The 23,296-nt window shown below is 29.9% G+C and overlaps 1 protein-coding gene across 4 annotated transcripts; it reads left to right on the top strand.

Moving 5' to 3' along the window:
* Positions 1 to 434: 434 nt before the first annotated feature.
* LOC116024368 (KH domain-containing protein At4g18375) lies at positions 435 to 7,511 on the top strand. 4 transcript variants are annotated; one of them, XM_031265278.1, is made up of 9 exons: positions 435 to 593; positions 1,198 to 1,795; positions 2,035 to 2,526; positions 3,202 to 3,441; positions 3,530 to 3,614; positions 3,684 to 3,802; positions 4,498 to 4,553; positions 4,667 to 4,763; positions 5,151 to 7,511. In XM_031265278.1, the coding sequence occupies exons 2-9, from the start codon at positions 1,220 to 1,222 to the stop codon at positions 5,280 to 5,282; spliced, it is 1,797 nt and encodes a 598-aa protein (XP_031121138.1). In that variant the 5' UTR covers positions 435 to 593; positions 1,198 to 1,219; the 3' UTR covers positions 5,283 to 7,511. The 4 variants fall into 4 exon arrangements, with proteins under 4 accessions (XP_031121138.1, XP_031121123.1, XP_031121128.1 ...); XM_031265263.1 differs by having other exon boundaries at positions 3,530 to 3,802; XM_031265268.1 differs by having other exon boundaries at positions 439 to 673; positions 3,530 to 3,802.
* The last annotated feature ends 15,785 nt before the right edge of the window (positions 7,512 to 23,296 follow it).

Below are 23,296 nucleotides of genomic sequence, written 5' to 3' on the forward strand. Positions count from 1 at the left end.
GAGTCTCGGAAGCCACCGATGCTTCTGCCTGACAGTTGTCATTAGTAGCAGCATACCGCGTTCCAACGCCTCTTCCGTTCTCTGTGAATATAAAATAATAATTTAAAATTAAAATTGAAATTAAAATTATTAAAAAAACAGAACGTGGCCGGAGACGAAGAGTTTCTCTATTAATAATATTAATCTGAATTATCTTAACCATTTATTTAATTAAATAATTTATCTGAACTATCCATTTGATTAAATGATTTGACCATCATTTTTTTTCCTCATTTTATGCCTAACTCTCTTTGGTTCTCAGTAGTATAGTAGATAGATAGATAAGTATGTACGGAGTATTATTAAAGATTCATAGGTAACGTGGAATATAACGATTTCCTTTTATTTTTTTGAGAATATAACGATTTCCTTAAACACTCTCTCGTATTGATTTCTTTCTTAACTGGGACTAGGAGATACATCAAACATCATATACATTCATACGTGCCGTCCGCCCCGACCCGACATTCCACCAGCGCATTGACCTAACGACCTATGCACGTACGCATCAACATTGAGATTACGCCATAACTCTAGGCTTCACTTCGATTGAGGTACGATTCTTCTGTTCTTTGATTTTGAAGTGTTTGTAATCGGTCAATTTCCCCAACTTCATGCTGAGGTTTGTTCTGGGGTGGGTTTTCTGCTATTCTCAGTGTTTCTGCGTTTATCAGCTGACTTATGTTCTACGTTTTTCATTATATGCAAGTAGCAGCGCACGTGTGTAAAGATTGTGGTTTTGGGGTAGATTCAGTTCTCTCCTCCCTGTATGTAATATTGCCGTTCTGCGTGTACATTGACGTGCTTTTATTGTTTACTATTTGCTTGTGATTGAGAGGGCCTTGAATATTTGGCTAAGATTGATGTTTCTTAATAACGAAGGAGTGGGAAAAGTGAACTATAATACGGACTGATGAAACTGTTGGGGTTCGGTGTATGGTGGAGCTAAACTTTTTAAAATTGAACAAATTAAAGGATTCAAGGTTTAATTTTGTTTGTTTGTTTGTTTGTTTGTTTGGTTTTTTTTTTTTTTTTTCAAATTTTAAATTAAATGTTATTGATTGTTTCTACTGCATGAGGGGTTTGTAATAATAAATTTTTGTTTTTTTTTTTTTTTCTGTTTGACTGACATATGTTGAGCTCTTTATTTGTGATTAGTTGGGAAATTCTGTACTGCTAGATGGGCGAGACTGGGAAGCGATTCCGCAGGGATGATGGGGACTACAAGAATCAGAGAAGGAGGATAGAGAGAGATGACAAGGGTGATGCTGAGCTGGTTGTCTACAGGATTTTATGCCCCGGTATTGTTATAGGAAGTGTTATTGGAAAGAGTGGGAAAGTCATAAATTCCATTAGACAAGAAACCGGTGCAAGGGTCAAGGTGGTGGACCCATTTCCGGGTGCTAAGGATAGGGTTATACTCATTTACTGCTATGTAAGAGAGAAGGAAGATGTTGAGATTGACAAGGAATTGAGTGATTATAGGCCGCTTTGTGCTGCACAGGATGCTCTTCTTAAGATGCATGCAGCAATTGCTAATTCTATTGCTTCACTTGGGGAATCTGACAGGAGGTGGAAGGACAGGGAGGATTGTCAGCTTCTTGTTCCTTCTAGCCAGAGTGCAAATATCATTGGGAAATCTGGGGTAACCATAAAGAAGCTGAGAGGCAAGACAGGGACACACATCAGGGTAACTGCAAAGGATGCCAGTGATCCAAACCATTCTTGTGCATTGGAGTTCGATAATTTTGTGCTGGTTAGTATTATTCACTGTAATAAATAGTTTCTGCTTTATATGCACTTTGAAGTCTTTTAAGATGTCTTTTGAATCTTGAGGCTACATTTTCAATTTTTTTTTGTTTGTTAATTTTAAATTTGTTTTGTTCTGTTTAATTTCCTTCTTTCAAATAATTAAAATTGCTATTTATAGAAAATTAGAAACTGTGCTTCGGTTGTTTATGGATGATTCATGATGTGCTTTGTATTTGTGCCTAGATTTCTGGTGAGTCAGAAGCTGTAAAGAAAGCACTCTTTGCAGTATCTGCAATCATTTACAAGTTTGCACCTAAAGAAGATATTCCTCTTGATACCACTATTCCGGAAATCCCTGCAAGTATTATTATACCGTCAGATGCTCCTATATATCCAGCTGCTGGCATTTACCCAGGCGTAGATCCTATTGTCCCTACCAGGCCTGTTTCCTCTGTTTTAGGTCCACATGTACAAGAGTTTCCAGGTTATCTGGATGCAGGGAGCACGTGGCCAGTTTACTCATCTGCTCTTCCTGTTGTTTCGGGTCAGACTGGTGCATCTCGAACCGAGGAGTTGAGGATCAGATTATTATGCCCATCCCACAATGTTGGGCGTGTTATTGGCAAGGGTGGAAACTCAATCAAAAGCATAAGGCAGGCTAGTGGTGCTCAAGTTGAGGTTGGTGATGGTAGAGCTGAACGGGATGAGTGTATCATCACTGTGATCTCTCAGGAGGTATTGTCTTCCATATTGCATAATATAGGATATCTTCCTTACTGCCTTTTAAAATTAGGGGGAATTGACTGAAATTGGCAAAAATGGGATAAGATGGAGACAAATAACTTGGACGAAAAATGGCAAAACTACTTTGGTGCTAATGCACTTTAGTCGAACTTTTCCCTCAAATGCATGTGGTAAATGCATTTGGGCCTAATTTTTAAATTTTCACCACCATGATGAAATTTTAGGGAAAGTTTGACTAGCCTAAGTAGTTTTGCCTATTTTTGTCCATCCCATTCCATTTTTTCCTATATCAGTTAATTTATCTTAAAATTAGTGAAGGTGGAAGAAAATTCTTCTATTTGGAATCCTTTTGTAAGTATTTTGTTCATAGGAGAGCAGTTCTCACTTTCCATTTGATGCAAGGATTGCACCAAAAACAAAATTTACCATGCACTCTCCCCCATGTGACCTATGTTCTTCTTAAAAGTGTTTCTTTTGGGGTCCATAGGACCATATCCTCAAGATATTTGCTAATCCCATGCTCATACAGCATAACTGTTATGTCAAATCTTCTATGTTCCATCATCTACTTCATCCTACTGACCTACTCTATGATTTTATTTATTTTTACATCAACATTATCTTCTTCCATTTGGTTTAACCACTCCCATGTATGGCCTTGTGCAGTCAGTGGATGATCTTAAGTCAATGGCAGTTGAAGCTGTGCTATTGCTGCAAGGAAAGATAAATGATGAGGATGAAGACACTGTAACTATATGTCTTCTTGTCCCGTCTAAAGTTATTGGGTGCCTTATTGGTAAAAGTGGTTCAATCATAAGTGAAATTCGAAAAAGAACTAAAGCTGAGGTACGGATCTCAAAAGGCAAGAAACCCAGGTGTGCAGATGCAAGTGATGAACTTGTTGAGGTTTGCATTTGGTTAATTTATTTTCTATTTGACTTCTTGCTTATTGTGAATCTTTATCAGTATGTTGATGCTCAAGTTGCATATTTAGGTGGTTGGGGAAGTCAGCAATGTTAGGGATGCACTTATCCAAATTGTGCTGAGGCTCAGAGATGATATTCTCAAAGACCGAGAAGGTGGGCATAATTCTTCTTCTGGTGCTGATATTTTACACACTGGTGGGGCTCATCTTTCAGTGCCTTCAGTTTTATCCAGTATTCCTCAAGTAACTTCTTTGAGATATGAGCAAAGTACTGAAACTGGGGCTGGGGCTGGTGTTGGGATGCTTTCTTCAAACAGCGTTTATGGACATGGATTGCTATCGGTATGCCACCTGCATTTTCTGAATTCTTTTCTATTTCACTCATTGTTAAATCATGGAATATCCGAATATCAAGGCGTTCTTAGTTCTATTTATATTTGATTCTTTGATTATTTGATCCTTGGTTGTACTAGTTTCCTTTTAGTTAGTCCATATTCCATCCTTAAAGAAGGCCTAAAAGAAAAAGGGCAAGCAGCAAAATGTACATGGACGAATTGAAGAATGATTGGTGTTGATTAGTACCATATTTTGTGTGTAAAAAGGAGTATAAAATTTGTTGGGGAAAATCTAGATCATATTAAGTTGAACTCAGAGGATTTTATACTATGCGGTCATATAATGGTATTGGCTACTCAGTGTGGACAGAGAAAGGTTATCTGATATTCACATCAGTTTCCTTTTTATTTCTTCTGCTCCTTAGAAAATTGAATTCCTGATGTATAGATGAGTTTAACCATTTCGTAGTCCTTAACTATGATTTTAGAGTTCCTACTTCCTACACAACATTATATTAAAATTAGCTATAATTTTATGCACCTATGACTGAAATTATAAAAAGTGGCTAAACATTTAAAATGTCTTTATGTTCAAGGAGTGATAAAAAATGTTACTATCTGTTCCACATTTTTCCTTCTCAATTTAATTTCTTGTTAAATCTTTTTTTTTTCATGTTTTCCTACCCTCGTTTGTGTTGGAAGATTGGAGACAATAGCCATGGATTGTTGTCATCCTATTCACCTAAATTATATGGCAGGTACTATACCTTACATTCTGGTATTTGTTTATTTTATTTTTGTGGAATAGTTCTTTGGTGCTCTCTCCCTCTCTCTCTCTCTCAAGTGTGACAGTGACTTGTATTTTGAGCAGATTACCTCCACCCTCCACCCTAGAAGTCGTTATCCCTGCTCATGCTGTTGGTAAGGTTATGGGCAAACGTGGAACTAACATGGACAACATTCGAAAGGTGCATATTTTACTGTATTTAGTATCACCTTTTCAGTGTTTTAATTATTTCACAAATAAAAGGTTCATTATTTCCTATATGGGTCAGATTTTCTTTGCTCAATCTTCCACAGCTAACGAAATGGTTTTGATTTTTAAACTTTGGATAACTTCACCTAATCATGCATGTGTGACATAATGTTTGTTTCCATTTTCCTAATAAACTTCGAATGGAAAAATTTAACAAATCATTTATGTGGATGAGGCATTATTTTCTTCTGAAATTGGACCTTTTACATTATGCTTTCTAAGTTGAATGTTTGCTGGTCAGACATATAGAGTGGGAACCTTATTTTATTGCAGCTATAATCCTTTTAATTTTCTTATTTACGCATTTATTCTCTTCCAGATATCTGGAGCATCTATTGAGATCACTGATTCCAAATCCTCCCGAGGTGATCGTATGGCTTTAGTATCTGGCACACCTGATCAGAAACATGCTGCTGAAAACTTGATCCAGGCATTCATAATGGCCACTTAGATTCATATTGGTGTGTCTCACTTTTGAGGTGTCCTTCAGCTTCGTCTCTATAATCTATTAGGTTTTTAATGTTGAAGAGAGGATTGCTTAGGGTTTTACTGGAATCCTGTCCATGCTGTAGGAAAGCCTGCAGCTATTATCCATTAAGTTTGCCCACTTTCTCTGTCTTCACCTAAATAGGTTCTGGTGATGGCATGTTGCCAACTAGTTTTTTCTTCATCTGTGGTTCCGTTAGGATTTCACTGGATATTTTCTTTTCTTTCATAGTGTTTTAATCAGTTCTGACCTTGGTGGCTTTGACTTCAATCTTATCTTCAACATTGCCATGCATTCAAAGTTAATGAGGATCATATAGCTGTTACCATGCTGTCCCTGCCATAATATGTGGCTTCTGGTCTTTTCATTATTCTTTATCATCAACCTCTTCTAAAACGTCTTCCTACATGTGGTTGAATTGTGCTGGTTTCGTTTCTCCTTGCTGTGCTCTTCATAATTATTCTGGCACAGGTTCAGATCGATCTCTGCTGTTGTGTGCAGGGAGTACTAAGGCTTTTGTCCTGATTGAATACCCTGCTTGGCTTTAGAAGGCCTCCACAAATAAAATTTGATACTCTTATGCTTGACTTATGAAGGTTTTGCTTTGAACTTTGCTACTAACTTTAATTAACTTATTTCGTTTTTATAAACTTCCTACAATTTCCATTACCTGTTTCTCATCTGTTCATTGACTCATCGTGTATTTTACACTGGATCTATTTTACAACTCCATATATGATTTCTAAACTAGAAAGAAAAGGCATGAAGAACCAAACCATTTCCTTTCTTTTTTGTTATAATCATTTGCCTTCTCATTTCCCATCCTTATCCACCTTCACAAACATTAAATTTAGCTTCATTTTAAAACTTCCAAAACTGGTTTGTTTTATTATACTCTGTTTTGGTAGGATAATTTAAAAAAAAAAAAAAAATCAAATGTCACATACTAACATTCATTTTCTATCTAAATTCTGCCCCATCTTGTGGATACCATTGTGCCTTTCTGAAACCTTTGATGCTAGCTTTCTTTGGGCTCAATCCACATGCACTATAGAGTTCAGTTAAATGTTTTTGCTTAATCTGAGGAATAATTTATACCTCGAAACAATATCTCTATTATTTACCTTAGAAGCATATGCTCTTCAATCTCCGAAGGACCTGAAGCAAGAACTAATCTGTGTCCGTATTCTTTCAAAACTTTGACTCTTTCTATTGTAACAACGGCTTGTTTGTCTTTTAAATGTGTCTGAATTGTAATGATCTTCAGATTGGTAACTTTCTTCCTCAATAACTCTCTAGTCCCATTTTCTGTTTCTTCTCTCTGTGAATGCCCTCTCCCCTTTTCTCTTATTTCTCATTGTATGCTAGTATCGTACAAATTTAATATTCTAGGTTTATTCTCTGGCTTTGAGACCTCATCATACTAGGAAAAGTAGCTCTTCTCGTGCTAGTGTTAGGTTCGGTGTCTCGTACTCTTACCATGTACTCAAACTGTAGTGGCTACTATTTCAGATTAGGAAGAGATGCAAGGTAGGCATTTAGTGCTCACTTTGGTTCGAGCTTTTATTTCTTTTGAACTAGCTTCTGGGAGATAATTTTTGGAAGATCTCTCTTGTTGAACGTGATTAGGTAGAACACTTTCTGGAATGTGAAAGATGATTTCATTAGAATATTGCTCTCCTTGCCCCCTCTTTATTAGAACTCAACTGTCCTCAATTTGCTATGGTCTTCTCCGGTGTTCGATGTGCTAGGAGGATCGGCTAATATCAAGTATTGTGTCCATACTTTTGCTCTAGTCTTACTTTCCAGGTGAACTACAAAGGTCTGGGGGCTGGGAGCCCCTGCAGATTCCAGGGTAGGTGATCTGCTTTGTTTTTCCTTTTCTATTCCCGATTGCAACAATGTAGTGTTAAGTAACTTATAAGGTGGTATTGCATACATTTTTATTTGTTAGGAGGCATGTAGAATTAGGTGTGGTAGTCGTAGTCGTTCATATTAGTTTGTGATTATGTTTTCATCAATTGCTTTTGTATTTGTGATTATGTTTTCATCGATTGCTTTTGTATTTGTTAGCAAACTCAGCGTAGATGGATTTTTTGAATTTTTATTTTTATGTGCTATGTATGCATATATATGTGATGGGATACTTGAATTTTCTTACATTACTGTTAATGACAGCCACTCTATGTTGGATATTGATGTTATTTGCCTGTTTAACATTTTCCAGCAAAGAGTTATGGGTTTAATGTTGCAGTGTTGAACTGTTGAAGTATTCATTAGACTTACGTTTGAAATCAGCTTGATTGGTGTGAGTGGTTTTATACTCTCATCTCATCTTTAATAGAAGTCTGGAGTCCAAACCTCTTTTTGTGTGGAAAATTAATATGGCAAACACTTTGCCCTTAATTGGGCTTTGCTGGTGTGAACGAGGATTAGTTTGAATATGGTACGACCTTAAAAGATGTCTCTTATAGTTATAATCTATTCAAGACACTTCGTGGAAAAAAAATAGTCTAAGTTTCAAGAAACCTTCAATTTTGTAATTTCTCCATGTTAATGTTATCTATTAGCCCTCTTTTACTATCCCTTAATTGTGTGTTATATCATGGAGACAAGGTTCTTATTTATATGAAAGCAGATCCTTTTTCTTCATTCCAGTCACGTTATGACTAATTTTCTATAATCTATAGCTAGTTATGTCATACTTGAATTACAGCACAAACATATAATCCAATTAAATCAACTTAAAGTAAGTTTATGACATAAACATATAATCCAATTAAATTAAATCAGCTTAAAATAAGTTTATAAGCTTTATAGCTGAGTCAAAGTTTTGTAAGTGAAGGGATGATTCAAATAAAAGCTGCAACATGTGATAGTGCAAATAGATTGGTTCGATGTCGAGCTTCGTTGAGATAGAGAAAGAGGGAGTGTTGTATTATTGAGTATAAAAATATAACACAAGTTATGTGGGAAAGAGGGAGTGTTTATTATTGAATACAAAAATATAACACAAGTTTTGTGAGGCCGTTGCAAGTATACAAGGATTGAGAAGTTAAACTCGTAAAATTTATTATTTGCAATCTTAGTAAATGATGAGAAATATTACTTAAATTTTTAATTTTTATTCACAACTTTACGAGTATACACTTTTCTTGGAACTCTGATAATAAAAATAACTTATCATTGTTTATCACATCAAATCAAAGAATCAAAGTAAAAGAATAAAATAGAGATTGAGAATGGGAGTTTGCCTAGTATAAGTGTATAACTAATAAATAATTTGCAAAGAGAATGAGTAACTGAACCAAAATAATCGTACCAACAAAAGTACAAAATGCAAGATTTTCAGTTCAATTTCCTGTGGGAATCATCTTCTTAATTTATGAGCTACGGAGTATATTACATAAGAGTGATTACAAATTTTCTTGTTCATCCAAAAAAAAAAAGTGCAAAACACAATAAAAATTCTTACTTGTATTTATTATTTGTCATATATTTCACGAAAAATTAGGCATTGAACTTTCAAAAAGCACAATTAGATACATAAACTCACGATTTTAGTTCAATCCACCCTATTAGCCGGTTAACCATCAGGTTACTTCCGGTAAGCACATATGTGGCAACTTGGCAAAAAATGTAAAAATTTGACTTGCCACATAAGCATATGTAAAAAAAATTGAAATAAAAGAAACAAAAATCAGCTTCCTTCGTCTTCCTAATTTCCCAAATTATCTAGCCCTAAATTATCTAGCAATAAAACAAACAAAAATCACTCAGTCCTCACCACATCACCATCGTCACTCAACCCATTCATTTCACCGGCGTCGTCGCACCACTATCTTCACTACATCCTGATCGTTGCTCCACCACTGTCGTCACTCCATACTCGCTGGCTTTGTTACACCACCGAAAACAGTCACTTTACTAGCAGTTCAAGGTTTTTTTTTCTTCATCTTCATCATCTTATTCTTCTCATTGTTTATTGGGTGTCCTGTAGTTGATAGAAGAAGAAGAAGAAGAAGAAGAAGAAGAAGAAGTGAAACAATGAAATGAAAGAAGAAGAAGAAGAAGAAGTAAGAAGAAGAAGAAACGAAGAAATGAAACAATGAAATGAAAGAAGAAGAAGAAGAAGAAGAAGAAGAAGAAGAACAACAACAACAGGGAGAAGAAGTAGATGAAGAATATGCTAGAGAGAAAATGGGTGAAGTAAAATTAGGGCTTATTTTATAATATTATTTTAGTTTTAATTTTTTTTTTATCTATGCTTATGTGGTGAGCCAAATATCAACATTTTTACTAAGTAACGAAGGCATTTATCGAAAGTAACCTGATGGTTAACCGGCTAATGGGGTGGATTGAGCTAAAATCGTTAGTTTATGGATCTAATTGTATTTTTTTTTGAAAGTTTAAGAGCTTAATTGATCTTTTGTGAAATGTTCAAGGTCTATTTGATAATTTTACCTACATTTTATTTTATGAATTAAATTATGAGAAAATGACATATTTGGTCCATGAGTTATAACCTTAGTGACGACTCAGTCTCTAGGTTATGAACGTATCCATTTGTAGTCCCTCGGTTATGAGCCAGGTGGTGTTTTTTATCCCTACCGTTAGTGTTGTGTTGACGGTGTTAATTTCAGAGGTAAAAAAGTAAAATACGTAGTATTAAATAAAGAAAAAATATTTCTCATTTTTATTGGTTAGAACCTGTATTATAGGGAGTCTAAGTATTATAGGGAGGAATTCAAAGATGTTCTAAGTATTACACATAGAAATTCTGTAAGAGATTCTCACTAGAATTTAACTAAATATGGATTTGGGGCTTATGTATTGAAGAAATTCTAGGTAGCTTACAAAGACACTACACAACCAGAATTTAAGCAGCACATTGAGACAATGCAAGTGCTAAATCTAAAGGCAGTTGAGTGGGTTAGTAAAAAGTCTCCACACAATTTCTGTTGAGCTTTCTTTGAGTCATGTACTAAGTCTGAGATGTTGAACAATTTGTGTGAGTCCTTCAATTCTTCAATCTTGAAAGTTAGAGACAAACACACTGTAAGCATGGTGGAGTGTTTAAGAATATATCTTATGAAAAGAATGCAACATCATAGGGATACAGATGAGGAACAATCCTGTAAAGATTTATCCAAAGATTGTAAAAATTATTGAACAAAATAAGGAGAAAATAAGTGGCTACATTGCTTATAAGTCAAATGATGATTAATAGCTACAAAACAAGATTTGAAGTTGTTTTGGGTGCACCTAACCACTTGTTCATGTTCATGTAGAAGATGAGACTTGACATACATTCCTTGTGCACGTGCAACTTCTGCAATTTCTGAAAATGGTCAAGATCCTATAGAGTATACAAACTGATTTTATTCAGTGGAGGCTTATTTGAAGAGTTATGAACTAACTATTCTGCCTATCTCATCTTCAAATCAATGAAGAAAAATAGGAGCACTACCACCCTTGCCTCCCAAATATAAGCCCCAACCTGGAAGACCTAAAAAGTTAAAGAAGGAAAGATCCTATTGAGAAAGAATTTGTGCCAACTAAACTTGGAAGAATAGGAGAAAATAAAAAGTTTGGACTTTGTGGCCAACATCGACACAACAGAAGGTGCAAGGCATCCAAAGAGGTAGTTTTTTTTTTCCTCTTATTCTTCTAACACTTGTTATGTATATTTATTATTCTTCTAACACTTGTTATGTATATTTATTATAGAATACAACTACCTCATTGAACCTGTGACCTCTCACTTAGAAGGGCCATAGCTATGCCGCTTGACCACAAGGCCTTTGACAATATGTCTACTTGATAAATAGGCTATAAGGACATCTCAAGCTCCCCACTTGATACTCAAAGCAGACAAGAAGCAACTACATCAACTACAAAGAAAAAAAAATAGGAAACAACTCCACCCCAAGCAAAAACTGAGAAAGAAGTAGGATGGATTTAGCAAGAATTTGTGATGACCCTCATTTTGTGGTGTTTTGTATATCAAACTAAATGGTTGATTGTGATGACATTCTTTTTTGTGGTCATTTGTATATCAAACTATGATGACCTTGTGTGTGTTTTTTTTTTTTTTTTTTTTGTGCATTTGGCTAGAAAATGTTAGAATGTTTGTCATTACGGTGCTGTCATTATTTTTGTTTGGAAGGCCGGTATAACATGTCAAATATGTTTTTTTTGAGTACTACTGCATCTGTTACAATGTAGTATCTGTTCATAACTATTTTCTCAACCTATTGAAGCACAAAGAGACAACAGCGCCTCCACTAAAGCTCGAACCCACACCCTTCCACATGGGGATGCAACCGGGTGCCAAATATGATTAATTATAGGTATAAGTGTATAACATGTGCTGATCATGTTTTGTTGGAAATGTTAGTTGAACATGTAAAAGATGACCAATTGTAGGTATACCATGTGCTAAACATATATTAATGTAAATATGTTTGGTATACATTGGAATTGTCCTACTTCCTTTAGCAGTATACAGATGGATTATGTTCTCACAAAAAAAAAATACAGATGAATTATGTACTTCTTTATTCATTTCTACTTTCAATTGAGAGTATACTTTAATTCAACTTGAAAAAAACTTTAATTTAAATCGAACACAACTTTTAATTCAAATCATGCATTACATAATCTAACATTACACAATATTGTCAAACCACATGGACAGTTTGCCTTCCCTTCCCACATTTAACACAGCAGCTGCAAGTTTGCTATCCACATGGACAAGAAAAAATAAATGAAAATTAGTATTTGAAATCCACATAGATTAGAAAGGGAGTACAATTGCTGGGATAATGTTAGTCTTACTACTTGATAGGCCAATTACACCACGAGAGTGGCTTGACAATGGAAACATCTTCCAAGAATCATGATCAATGCATTAAACTACTTCCTATACTTAAGGTCATTCTATTGTATCCAATCAAGGAACACCTAGTCATAGTTCCCCTCCATTCACTTAATTGCTTCTTTACAAGTACTTTTAATAGTTTCTTTACAATTACTTGTTACTTTCATAATGCTCTTGAGACCTAGCTTTCTATGGCTCTTACGCACTTGTGTTTAATCGTACATTATTCAATTCCCATTTGCTATCCTTAGAGAACGACATCTCAGGAAAGTTTCACCTTTCCCAAACCTTCTTTCCATCCCACGCATACTACAACTTTTAGAACACCTTACATTGTAGAAGGAAGAAGAAAAGAATGAGTTATGCGTGAGAGTTTCAATATAAGAATGTAAGACTTTTTCCTAATACAATATATATTATATATTGTGGGTCTTAATAATGTGATGCAAGTGGACTAGGCCCATTAAGTTATAGGTTGGATTGAACATCTAGGTTTAGTCCAATCCACTATTATGCCTATATAAAGCTTGCATTGATGGGATGCAGGACATATAGACAATTATATAGCACCTTAAGTTATGGTACTCATACTGCTCAGAAAATACCAGCACACCATCTAGGGTTCTGAGTTAAGTTTGAGACAAAACGATTAACACCCGTGCAGATCTACCGTTCAAGGCATCAACTATGGCTGGAAATATCAACAACGCGATCTACGCTTCCGCTACTACGAGTTAAGTTTCTCGTAGATTCATTCTGTATGTTTATACAGTATTTATGATCTTACATTTGGTATCAGAGCTTTTATGAATTTCTGCCTGGTTGATTGTATTGCCTAATGATCAACATTAATCTATTTCATATACATTAAGTTTTTTTTTTTTTTTGTATATGATTTTTTGGACTGCTTTTAATATTTGAATTGCTAAATTTTATTTTTTTGTCCATTAAGTGAGGAATTTGTATTTCTTAAATAAAAAAAAAGCAGTATTCTGGTTTTTTATTTTCTTTCTGTTTCATCTGATCGTTTTCCCCTGTTCGCTGGTTTACTTCGCTATACGAGATGTTTAGGAGGGGATTGACGTTAGAACTTACAGTATCGACGAAGTGCTTGTGCAGCTCCGGTGTCCACTGTCGACGCAGCAATGCAGATTCCTTGTACTGTCGAACCGCAATTCTCTAGCCGCTGCTTTTCATAATCTCTTCTGGTTTTCCGGCGATTCTATGAAGAAGGCGACAACTGGTTCATGGGCGACAAAGGGTGATGCTGATGGGTTCTCCGCTGTGAGCACTCCAGGCATTGGTCGCTGCTCCTCAAACTTGGGGCGTCGATAGATCTGTTTTTCAACGACGATGAGGCTTTGCGGCGTAGGAAGGATGCTGGTGTCGCCACAAGGTGGGGACGACGTTGGCGGAGGTGGGCAGGGTTACCAGCTTGCCACTGCTGCTCTCCTTCCATGGAAATCAATGGAGCAGAGAGATACGTAAAAGCCAGAGATAGCGGAGAGATAAGCTGGAGATGGCAGAGAGATACGTAAGATAATTTCCTATTCAAATGCAATTACTTTTATTTACCATATTTTTTTTTGCCTTATTAAATAATAATTATATATTAATTTTGGTAAGGTAATTATATTAGGTTTTAATATTACCATATTACCTTAACTAATATTGGAAATTGTTTAGGCAAATGGTAAATATATAATGATTGCTTATTTGTTTTGGAATATTAATGCTCTTTGGTTTTCTTTTAATTTTTGGCATTAAATTCATAATTAAATTATTTTTTAATTTAAGCAAATATTAAGTATTGATTTTGCTATTTGAATTTAATTTAATATTGAAATTTATATTAAATTGCCTAAAGTATTGCAATTTATTTAATTAAGAATATATGTGTTAATAATATATTAAATTGTAAATCCAAGTATGCTATGTATTTTTATCAAATAATTATTTTAATTTTTTATTAAAATTATTCTACATTCATGAAAACATACATTATGGTTGGATTTAGTATATTATTGACTCATAGGATATATCATTCAATTTTGGATCCTTAGGTCAATTTAGGGTATTATGACATATTAATCCAGCTTGTTTGGTTTCCCATTTAATTTTGGGCATATTTTAGTCATATATCTCACTTGGATTTTAAAACCTATTTTTGAACAAGCTATTAGGGACCTATATTGGGTCATTAAAGTATGGATCCACCTTTATTGTTTTATATTTTTCAGTGATAATTATAGGCTTATAGCTATTTTATTTGACTTATAACATGTTTATTATGGTAATAATATTGATTATTATGCATAACATGTTTATTAAGTCTTAATTATTACTGACTACCATATTTTGTTCATGGTATTTAATTTATTGTTGGTAATAATCTTAAGTTTGGATGTATTTTAGTACTAGACCATTTTCATCCATGATTATAGCTTATTTGGGTCATTAAGAATTATAGGCCTAATTTGAGTAATCAAGTGTTATAATCATTTGTATTTGGTTTGTTTATGAGCCATTAAGGATTTAATAATTATAATTATTATTTTTGGCCATTAAGAATTATGACTATTGTTTAAGTTGATATATTAATAGTTTTCGGGGCCTAATAATAATATTAATTCTTTTAATAATAGTAAGCAATATAGTTGGTATATTGCCTTCACAATGGTAATTTGAGTATTACCCTAAATTTTAGTCTCACTAAAAGACATTAAAAGACTTTATTGTCTTGGTTAATTATTATGTGGTGATATGAGATTGACAGTAGGCATCCCCTTAATTACAGCCTTGCCTTTTATATAGTTAATTGGCAATATGTGGTTACTGTTATTAAAGTTTAAGGGCTAATCTCGTTTATTACAGTTCATAATAATAATTATTTCTTGGTAATCTATTAAGTTTGAAAAGATTACCTATTTGGTGATTATTGATAATGGTAATTAAGTCCTACCATTAAACCATTAAGTATAACTAGTATTTTCGCCCGTGCGTTGCACGGAATGGATTTGTTATAATATTTAAAGAATATTTGGATCAATATACAATTATATATATTATAACATCGAATATTATATAGCGCAATTGATGAAATTGATTGGATCGATTATGTTTTCTGATGTTTTCCTTTGAATTAGAACAAATAATTGTCCAATTACAAGGGCGTGGATAAATTTTTTTTATTATATATTGAGATAATAAAAATAAAGATGAAATTATAAAAAATTCTAATATTGAACGTGTACATTTATTTGATTATAAGATTAGTACAAAAATATTACTCAATTAATTGAATAATATATGACTTGTTTGTCTAAAATTATCTTAAAAAGATCTATAAGTAATATGACTTATATAATTATATTATTACTAAAATAAATATGAGAAAATGAGAAATAAATTAATTGTAATTATTATAAAAATAAATTCAACGACTAATGCTTAACTTAATTATCATAATAATTATTAGGCAATTATTATTAGTCAATTACACTAATATATGTGTAATTATACTTTTATACTTTAAGTATATTCATTTTCCCCATATTGCATTTAGTTTTATCTTCCTCCTCCATATTTGAATGAATTAATTTTGATTATTATAAAAATCTAACAACCCATGTTCAATTAATTTTTTTAAAGTTTAAATAACTTAGAGTTTTCAAAAGGAAAGTATAATTAATTATTAAAGTTTTTAAATAATTTTCAGTCAATTAGTAATATCCTTTTCTTTTCCCGATAAATGATTTTACTTTTATTAATAGTGTTGATACGTGAGTATACATATTATCAATTTATAGATATTAGTTAATTTCTATTTTACATTTTCTTAACAAATAAGCTTTATTAATTATTTGACCAATAAAATATTTCATTAATTGACTACAAATGTTTAGGCGGGGAATGAAATAAGAGGATTTTACTTTTATATATAGTATAGAATATAGATTACGATCTTTTTATATTTTAAATCAATTAGTAATATCATTTTTCTCGGAATAATGATCAAATAAACCACTAAACTAAACACAAAACTGCAATTAGGCCATCGAACTCAAAAAAAATGCAATTGGATTCCTGAACTATATAAACTCATGCAATTAAGTACAAATTGACATGTTTTCAAAAAAAAAAGTCCAAATTGACCTGTTTACCTACAATTGTGATGACATGGTGGTTACTAATTTTAAAATAAACTTTTTAAATAATTTTAATTAAAATAATTAAATAATAATAATAATAATAATAATAATAAAATTAAAAAAAAAACAGACGTCTCCGGCAGTTCTTCTATTTTTTTTTAATTATTAGTTCCGATTGTTATGTGTAAATTAATATTAGGCAACCTTATCTAGGAAAAATAAAAAGAATTACGTAGTAATATTTACCTAATTTTCGTTCCATTTTTAATTGATGATGTAGAATATTATTATTGAAATATTTCCGTTTCATTTTTAATTTTCGTTCCTTTTTTAATTTATCTTTAATATTGTTTATAATATGCCTTTATTATTTATGATGTAGAATGTTTTCCCTTTTTAATTAAATTGCAATGATATGACCATTTCCTTTTTCATTTTAGTTAATTATGGATTTTTTTTTATTTACAGTCAATTATTAATATTCATTTCCTTTTATATATTCAATCAATTAGTAACATCAGATTCATTTTTAGTCAATTTTTTTTTATTTTCAGTTAATTAGTCAATTAGAATAATAGATCCACTGGTATTTTTAATTAATGATGTAGAATATTATTATTGAAATATTTTTATTCTAATTGTAATTTACCTTTACTATTGTTTAAAATTTAAAATATGCCTTTACTATTCTTATGTTTTTATATATAGTATAGATTAATATTATGCCAATTATGACGTCCATGTATTATGAATAAGTATGGTAATTAAGGAGTATATATTATTATTAAAAAAATAATGTATATTTTAATTTCGTTTAATTATGGACGTAATATGTGTATGTTTAATTTTCTTTAATTTTATCCGTAATATATATGTGTATGTTTAATTTTCTTTAATTATGTCCGTAATATGTGTACCATTAATTTCTTTAATTGATTAGATAAAATTACGGCAAGTATAAAAAACCGTTTAATAAAAGTATAATGTTTGATCTAATTTCTCAATGACCATAATTATTAAGATTTTATTCCAAAGTAACCATTAGCATAATTTTATATGTGTAATAATCTGTGAATTGAAATAATTTACATAATTGTATGGACGTAATAATATGTGAATTAGCATAATAATACGTGAATTGAAATAATTATCATAATTTTGTTAATCTCCTCTAATTATGGATGTAATATGAGTATTATCAATTTCGTTAACTGATTTGATAAAATTTATATTACGAACAACAATATTAATTCATTAGTTGTCATAATTTTTAAGATTTTATTCAAAAGTAATCAAATGAAATGCACGGGTAATTGACATTATCTGAAGTAAAAATATATAAAATTATCGTAAGAATGAAATCTCTATGTTTAATGACCATAATAAATTTAGATGTTAAATATAGTTGGTAATTACCACGGGTTATTTAGATGGTAAATAGTATATGGTAATTACCTATATATATTAGCATATTAAACGGATTAACATATGGAACAATGTTATAAAAAAAGGAAAGAAGCCTTTTAGATAAAATATATTAGGAATAATATTAATTAATTAAAATATCATAGGAATTTTTCAATTCTATATTTATAATTACCTTTATAAACAGATTTAATAGGAAAATTTAGTTACAAACTTATATTAAGAGTTATGGATTATTATTATTATATTATTATTATTAATATTAGGAAAATTATATTAAGAATTTTAGATTTATATTACTACGGAGTATTATATTATTATTATTGTTATTATTATTATTATATTAACATAATAGATTTTAAATCGAGGCTACAAAATTTAATATTATTATTTCATTTATTCAAGTATAGTAATCACCATTTTTTAACTAATAAGTGTGAATTGGTATTGTGCAATTAATGATAAAGATTAGCAATAATTGAAATCAACAATCAATGATACAATGACCCATGTTTAGCTTCCAATGCACCATTTTTTATAAAATGAAGAATTGGAATGATAAAACGAACAATTGGAATGAATAATTGAGGATTTATTCAAGTATAGTAACCACCATTTTTACCGAATTACATGAGCATCCGTAAATGGGGAAGATCAAGATTGNATATCAATCAATATAAATATTAATATATAACAATATTACCATATCACTAATCACCAATCACCAATTAATTAATTAATATTTATATATATATATATACCTATATATATATATATATATATATAAATTAATATTAATATTAATATTAATATTAATATATAACAATATTACCATATCACTAATCACCAATCACCAATTAATTGATTTCAAAAAAATCACCAATTAATTATTCTTTTTTAAAATAATCACCAATTAATTAATTAATATTAGTATATATTAATATATTATATATTAATATATTAATATTAAGAATAACACCATATACCATATTATCAATTATCAATTATATATCACCAATCACCCATCACCCATTAATATTAACAATATTACCATATTATCATATTATCATTATCATATTACCATAATAATATTATAGGATGGATAATTAATAAAATAATAAAATAATAAAATAATAAAATAAACAATTTTACCAAAATACCCCTAAGTTTTGGGGGGAAAATTTGGGAGGAGGAAATTGTTTTTATATATAGTATAGATTAGTAATATCATTTTTCTCGGAATAATGGTCAAATAAACCACTGAACTACACACAAAACTGCAATTAGGCCATCGAACTCAAAAAAATGCAATTGGATTCCTGAACTATATAAACTCATGCAATTAAGTACAAATTGACATGTTTTCAAAAATAAAAAAAGTCCAAATTGATCTGTTTACCTACAATTGTGATGACATGGTGGTTACTAATTTTAAAATAAACTTTTTAAATAATTTTAATTAAAATAATTAAATAATAATAATAATAATAATAAAATTAAAAAAAAAAACAGACGTCTCCTGCAGTTCTTCTATTTTTTTTAATTATTAGTTCCGATTGTTATGTGTAAATTAATATTAGGCAACCTTATCTAGGAAAAATGAAAAGAATTACGTAGTAATATTTACCTAATTTTCGTTCCATTTTTAATTGATGATGTAGAATATTATTATTGAAATATTTACGTTTCATTTTTAATTTTCGTTCCTTTTTTAATTTATCTTTAATATTGTTTATAATATGCCTTTATTATTTATGATGTAGAATGTTTTCCCTTTTTAATTAAATTGCAATGATATGACCATTTCCTTTTTCATTTTAGTTAATTATGGATTTTTTTTTATTTACAGTCAATTATTAATATTCATTTCCTTTTATATATTCAATCAATTAGTAACATCAGATTCATTTTTAGTTTATTTTTTTTTATTTTCAGTTAATTAGTCAATTAGAATAATAAATCCACTCGTATTTTTACCTAATTTCTGTTCTATTTTTAATTAATGATGTAGAATATTATTATTGAAATATTTTCATTCTATTTTTAATTTACCTTTACTATTGTTTAAAATTTAAAATATGCCTTTACTATTCTTATGTTTTTATATATAGTATAGATTAATATTATGCTAATTATGACGTCCATGTATTATGAATAAGTATGGTAATTAAGGAGTATATATTATAATTAAAAAATAATGTATATTTTAATTTCGTTTAATTATGGACGTAATATGTGTATGTTTAATTTTCTTTAATTTTATCCGTAATATATATGTGTATGTTTAATTTTCTTTAATTATGTCCGTAATATGTGTACCATTAATTTCTTTAATTGATTAGATAAAATTACGGCAAGTATAAAAAACCGTTTAATAAAAGTATAATGTTTGAACTAATTTCTCAATGACCATAATTATTAATATTTTATTCCAAAGTAACCATTAGCATAATTTTATATGTGTAATAATCTGTGAATTGAAATAATTTACATAATTGTATGGACGTAATAATATGTGAATTAGCATAATAATACGTGAATTGAAATAATTATCATAATTTTGTTAATCTCCTCTAATTATGGATGTAATATGTGTATTATCAATTTCGTTAACTGATTTGATAAAATTTATATTACGAACAACAATATTAATTCATTAGTTGTCATAATTTTTAAGATTTTATTCAAAAGTAATCAAATGAAATGCACGGGTAATTGACATTATCTGAAGTAAAAATATATAAAATTATCGTAAGAATGAAATACCTATGTTTAATGACCATAATAAATTTAGATGTTAAATATAGTGTAATTACCACGGATTATTTAGATGGTAAATAGTATATGGTAATTACCTATACAGATTAGCATATTAAACAGATTAACATATGGAACAATGTTATAAAAAAGGAAGGAAGCCTTTTAGATAAAATATATTAGGAATAATATCAATTAAATAAAATATCATAGGAATTTCTCAATTCTATATTTATAATTACCTTTATAAACAGATTTAATAGGAAAATTTAGTTACAAACTTATATTAAGAGTTATGGATTATTATTATTATTATATTATTATTATTAGGAAAATTATATTAAGAATTTTAGATTATTATTACTACGGAGTATTATATTATTATTATTATTATTATTATTATTATTATTATTATTATTATTATATTAACATAATAGATTTTAAATCGAGGCTACAAAATTTAATATTATTATTTCATTTATTCAAGTATAGTAATCACCATTTTTTAACTAATAAGTGTGAATTAGTATTGTGCAATTAATAATAAAGATTAATAATAATTGGAATCAACAATCAATGATACAATGACCCATGTTTAGCTTCCAATGCACCATTTTTTATAAAATGAAGAATTGGAATGGTAAAACGAACAATTGGAATGAATAATTGAGGATTTATTCAAGTATAGTAACCACCATTTTTACCAAATTACATAAGCATCCGTAAATGGGGAAGATCAAGATTGCAAATTCTACAATATATAGATGAGCATCCGTAGATTGCTAGTTATTTTGCACAGTACAACTAAAAAGATGGATAGTTAAATAAGGTATTATCATTCAAAATCTTGTAATACAAAGTTACAATACAATGTTTTTCCATTAGAAATTACCAATCAAAGTAATGTGATTAAAATATATAATTATAGAAAACATTTGATTGTTCACTACAATCACTCTGAAAATTGTAATTTTACATATGTGATACGCCCATGGAAAAATTGGCCTAGCTACTTGAAACCTTATCAGCAAAAATTAAAGCATATTGAGCTGGTAAAATCAAACTAAATCACAGTACTACAAAATACTCTATGGAATGCAGACTACACCATAAGGATCTCCAACATGCAGAATGAATCAACTAAAAATTAAATCATACCGCATACCATAACAATTCTACGCGTGTTAAAGTTCGATCTTCGACTTCGTAGAATTACATATTATAGATCTCTAACTAATAGTGAGAGCACAGATATTGGTACGTTGTGAGAGAAGAGTCATTTCTCATCATTATATAGTGGAGGATAAACATAATATGGAAGATTTTTCAAAAGGAAAGTATAATTAATTTTAATTTTATGTAAATATAGATGATTGACATGTTAAAATTTTACTACAATATTATATAATTTTTTCATTCTAATATAGTTAATTACATGTCAATTATATAAATATATATAGATATATAGATATAGATATAGATTATCATATCACTAATCACCAATCACCAATTAATTAATTAATATCAATATCAATCTATATAAATATAAATATTAATATATAACAATATTACCATATCACTAATCACCAATCACCAATTAATTAATTAATATTAATATATATATATATATATATATTATATATATGTATATATTAATTAATTAATATTAATATATAACAATATTACCATATCACTAATCACCAATCACCAATTAATTATTCTTTTTTTAAAATAATCACCAATTAATTAATTAATATTAGTATATATTAATATATTAATATTAAGAATAATACCATATACCATATTATCAATTATCAATTATATATCACCAATCACCCATCACCCATTAATATTAACAATATTACCATATTATCATATTATCATTATCATATATATATATATATATATTACCATAATAATATTATAGGATGGATAATTAATAAAATAATAAAATAATAAATAAATAAAATAAATGATTTTACCAAAATACCCCTAAGTTTTGGGGGGAAAATTTGGGAGGAGGAAATTGTTTTTATATATAGTATAGATTGGAGGCTGCATCGAGGTTACTAGCGGTGAAGATGGAGAGAATTTTAGCACTATGGGAGATGCGATTTGCATTATTAAGGTAAGTCATTAAGTTTCTTTATCATTATTTTTTTGGTGCTACGGTTATAGTTAACTGCTATAAATTGTAATTGCCACATTTTTTTTTCTTTAAGGAAAATGGAAACATTAAAGAAGGTGTATTACCATACTTTGGTTGTTATTATTAAATGTTAATGGTAATTATAAGGTTACCTATTACCATTAATACTTTAATGTTAACATTATTATTATGGTTTTATTTATGAATCCTGAATTGTTTTCAATTATGTTTGTGGCAATGCTTAAGATATGAATTTTTTTTTTTAGGCAACTGTTGCCATGATTGTACATTTATTCCATAATTCATTTACTCTTTGAATTATGATTAATGTTATTGGCCATATTTGATTATGTATGATTCATACTCTTTGGATTGTTTCATGCATTTGATCACATTAAGTGTATAATATTATGTTTAATTATGCGATTAGGTTTGTGAGATTTTGATTTACAAAGTACAACATATCCTTTTGGTTTGATATTGCTAAAATTTGTAAATTCAGTTTATTTCTCAGAAATTTGATCTTTATGCATTAAATTTTTTTTCCATGGGCTTAAAGTTTGAAATTTCAAAGTATATATACATTATGTCATTATTGAAATTGTTGAGTCTC

The sequence above is a fragment of the Ipomoea triloba genome, chromosome 1 (genome assembly GCF_003576645.1).
Source record: "Ipomoea triloba cultivar NCNSP0323 chromosome 1, ASM357664v1".
In the NCBI taxonomy this organism is placed as follows: domain Eukaryota; kingdom Viridiplantae; phylum Streptophyta; class Magnoliopsida; order Solanales; family Convolvulaceae; genus Ipomoea; species Ipomoea triloba.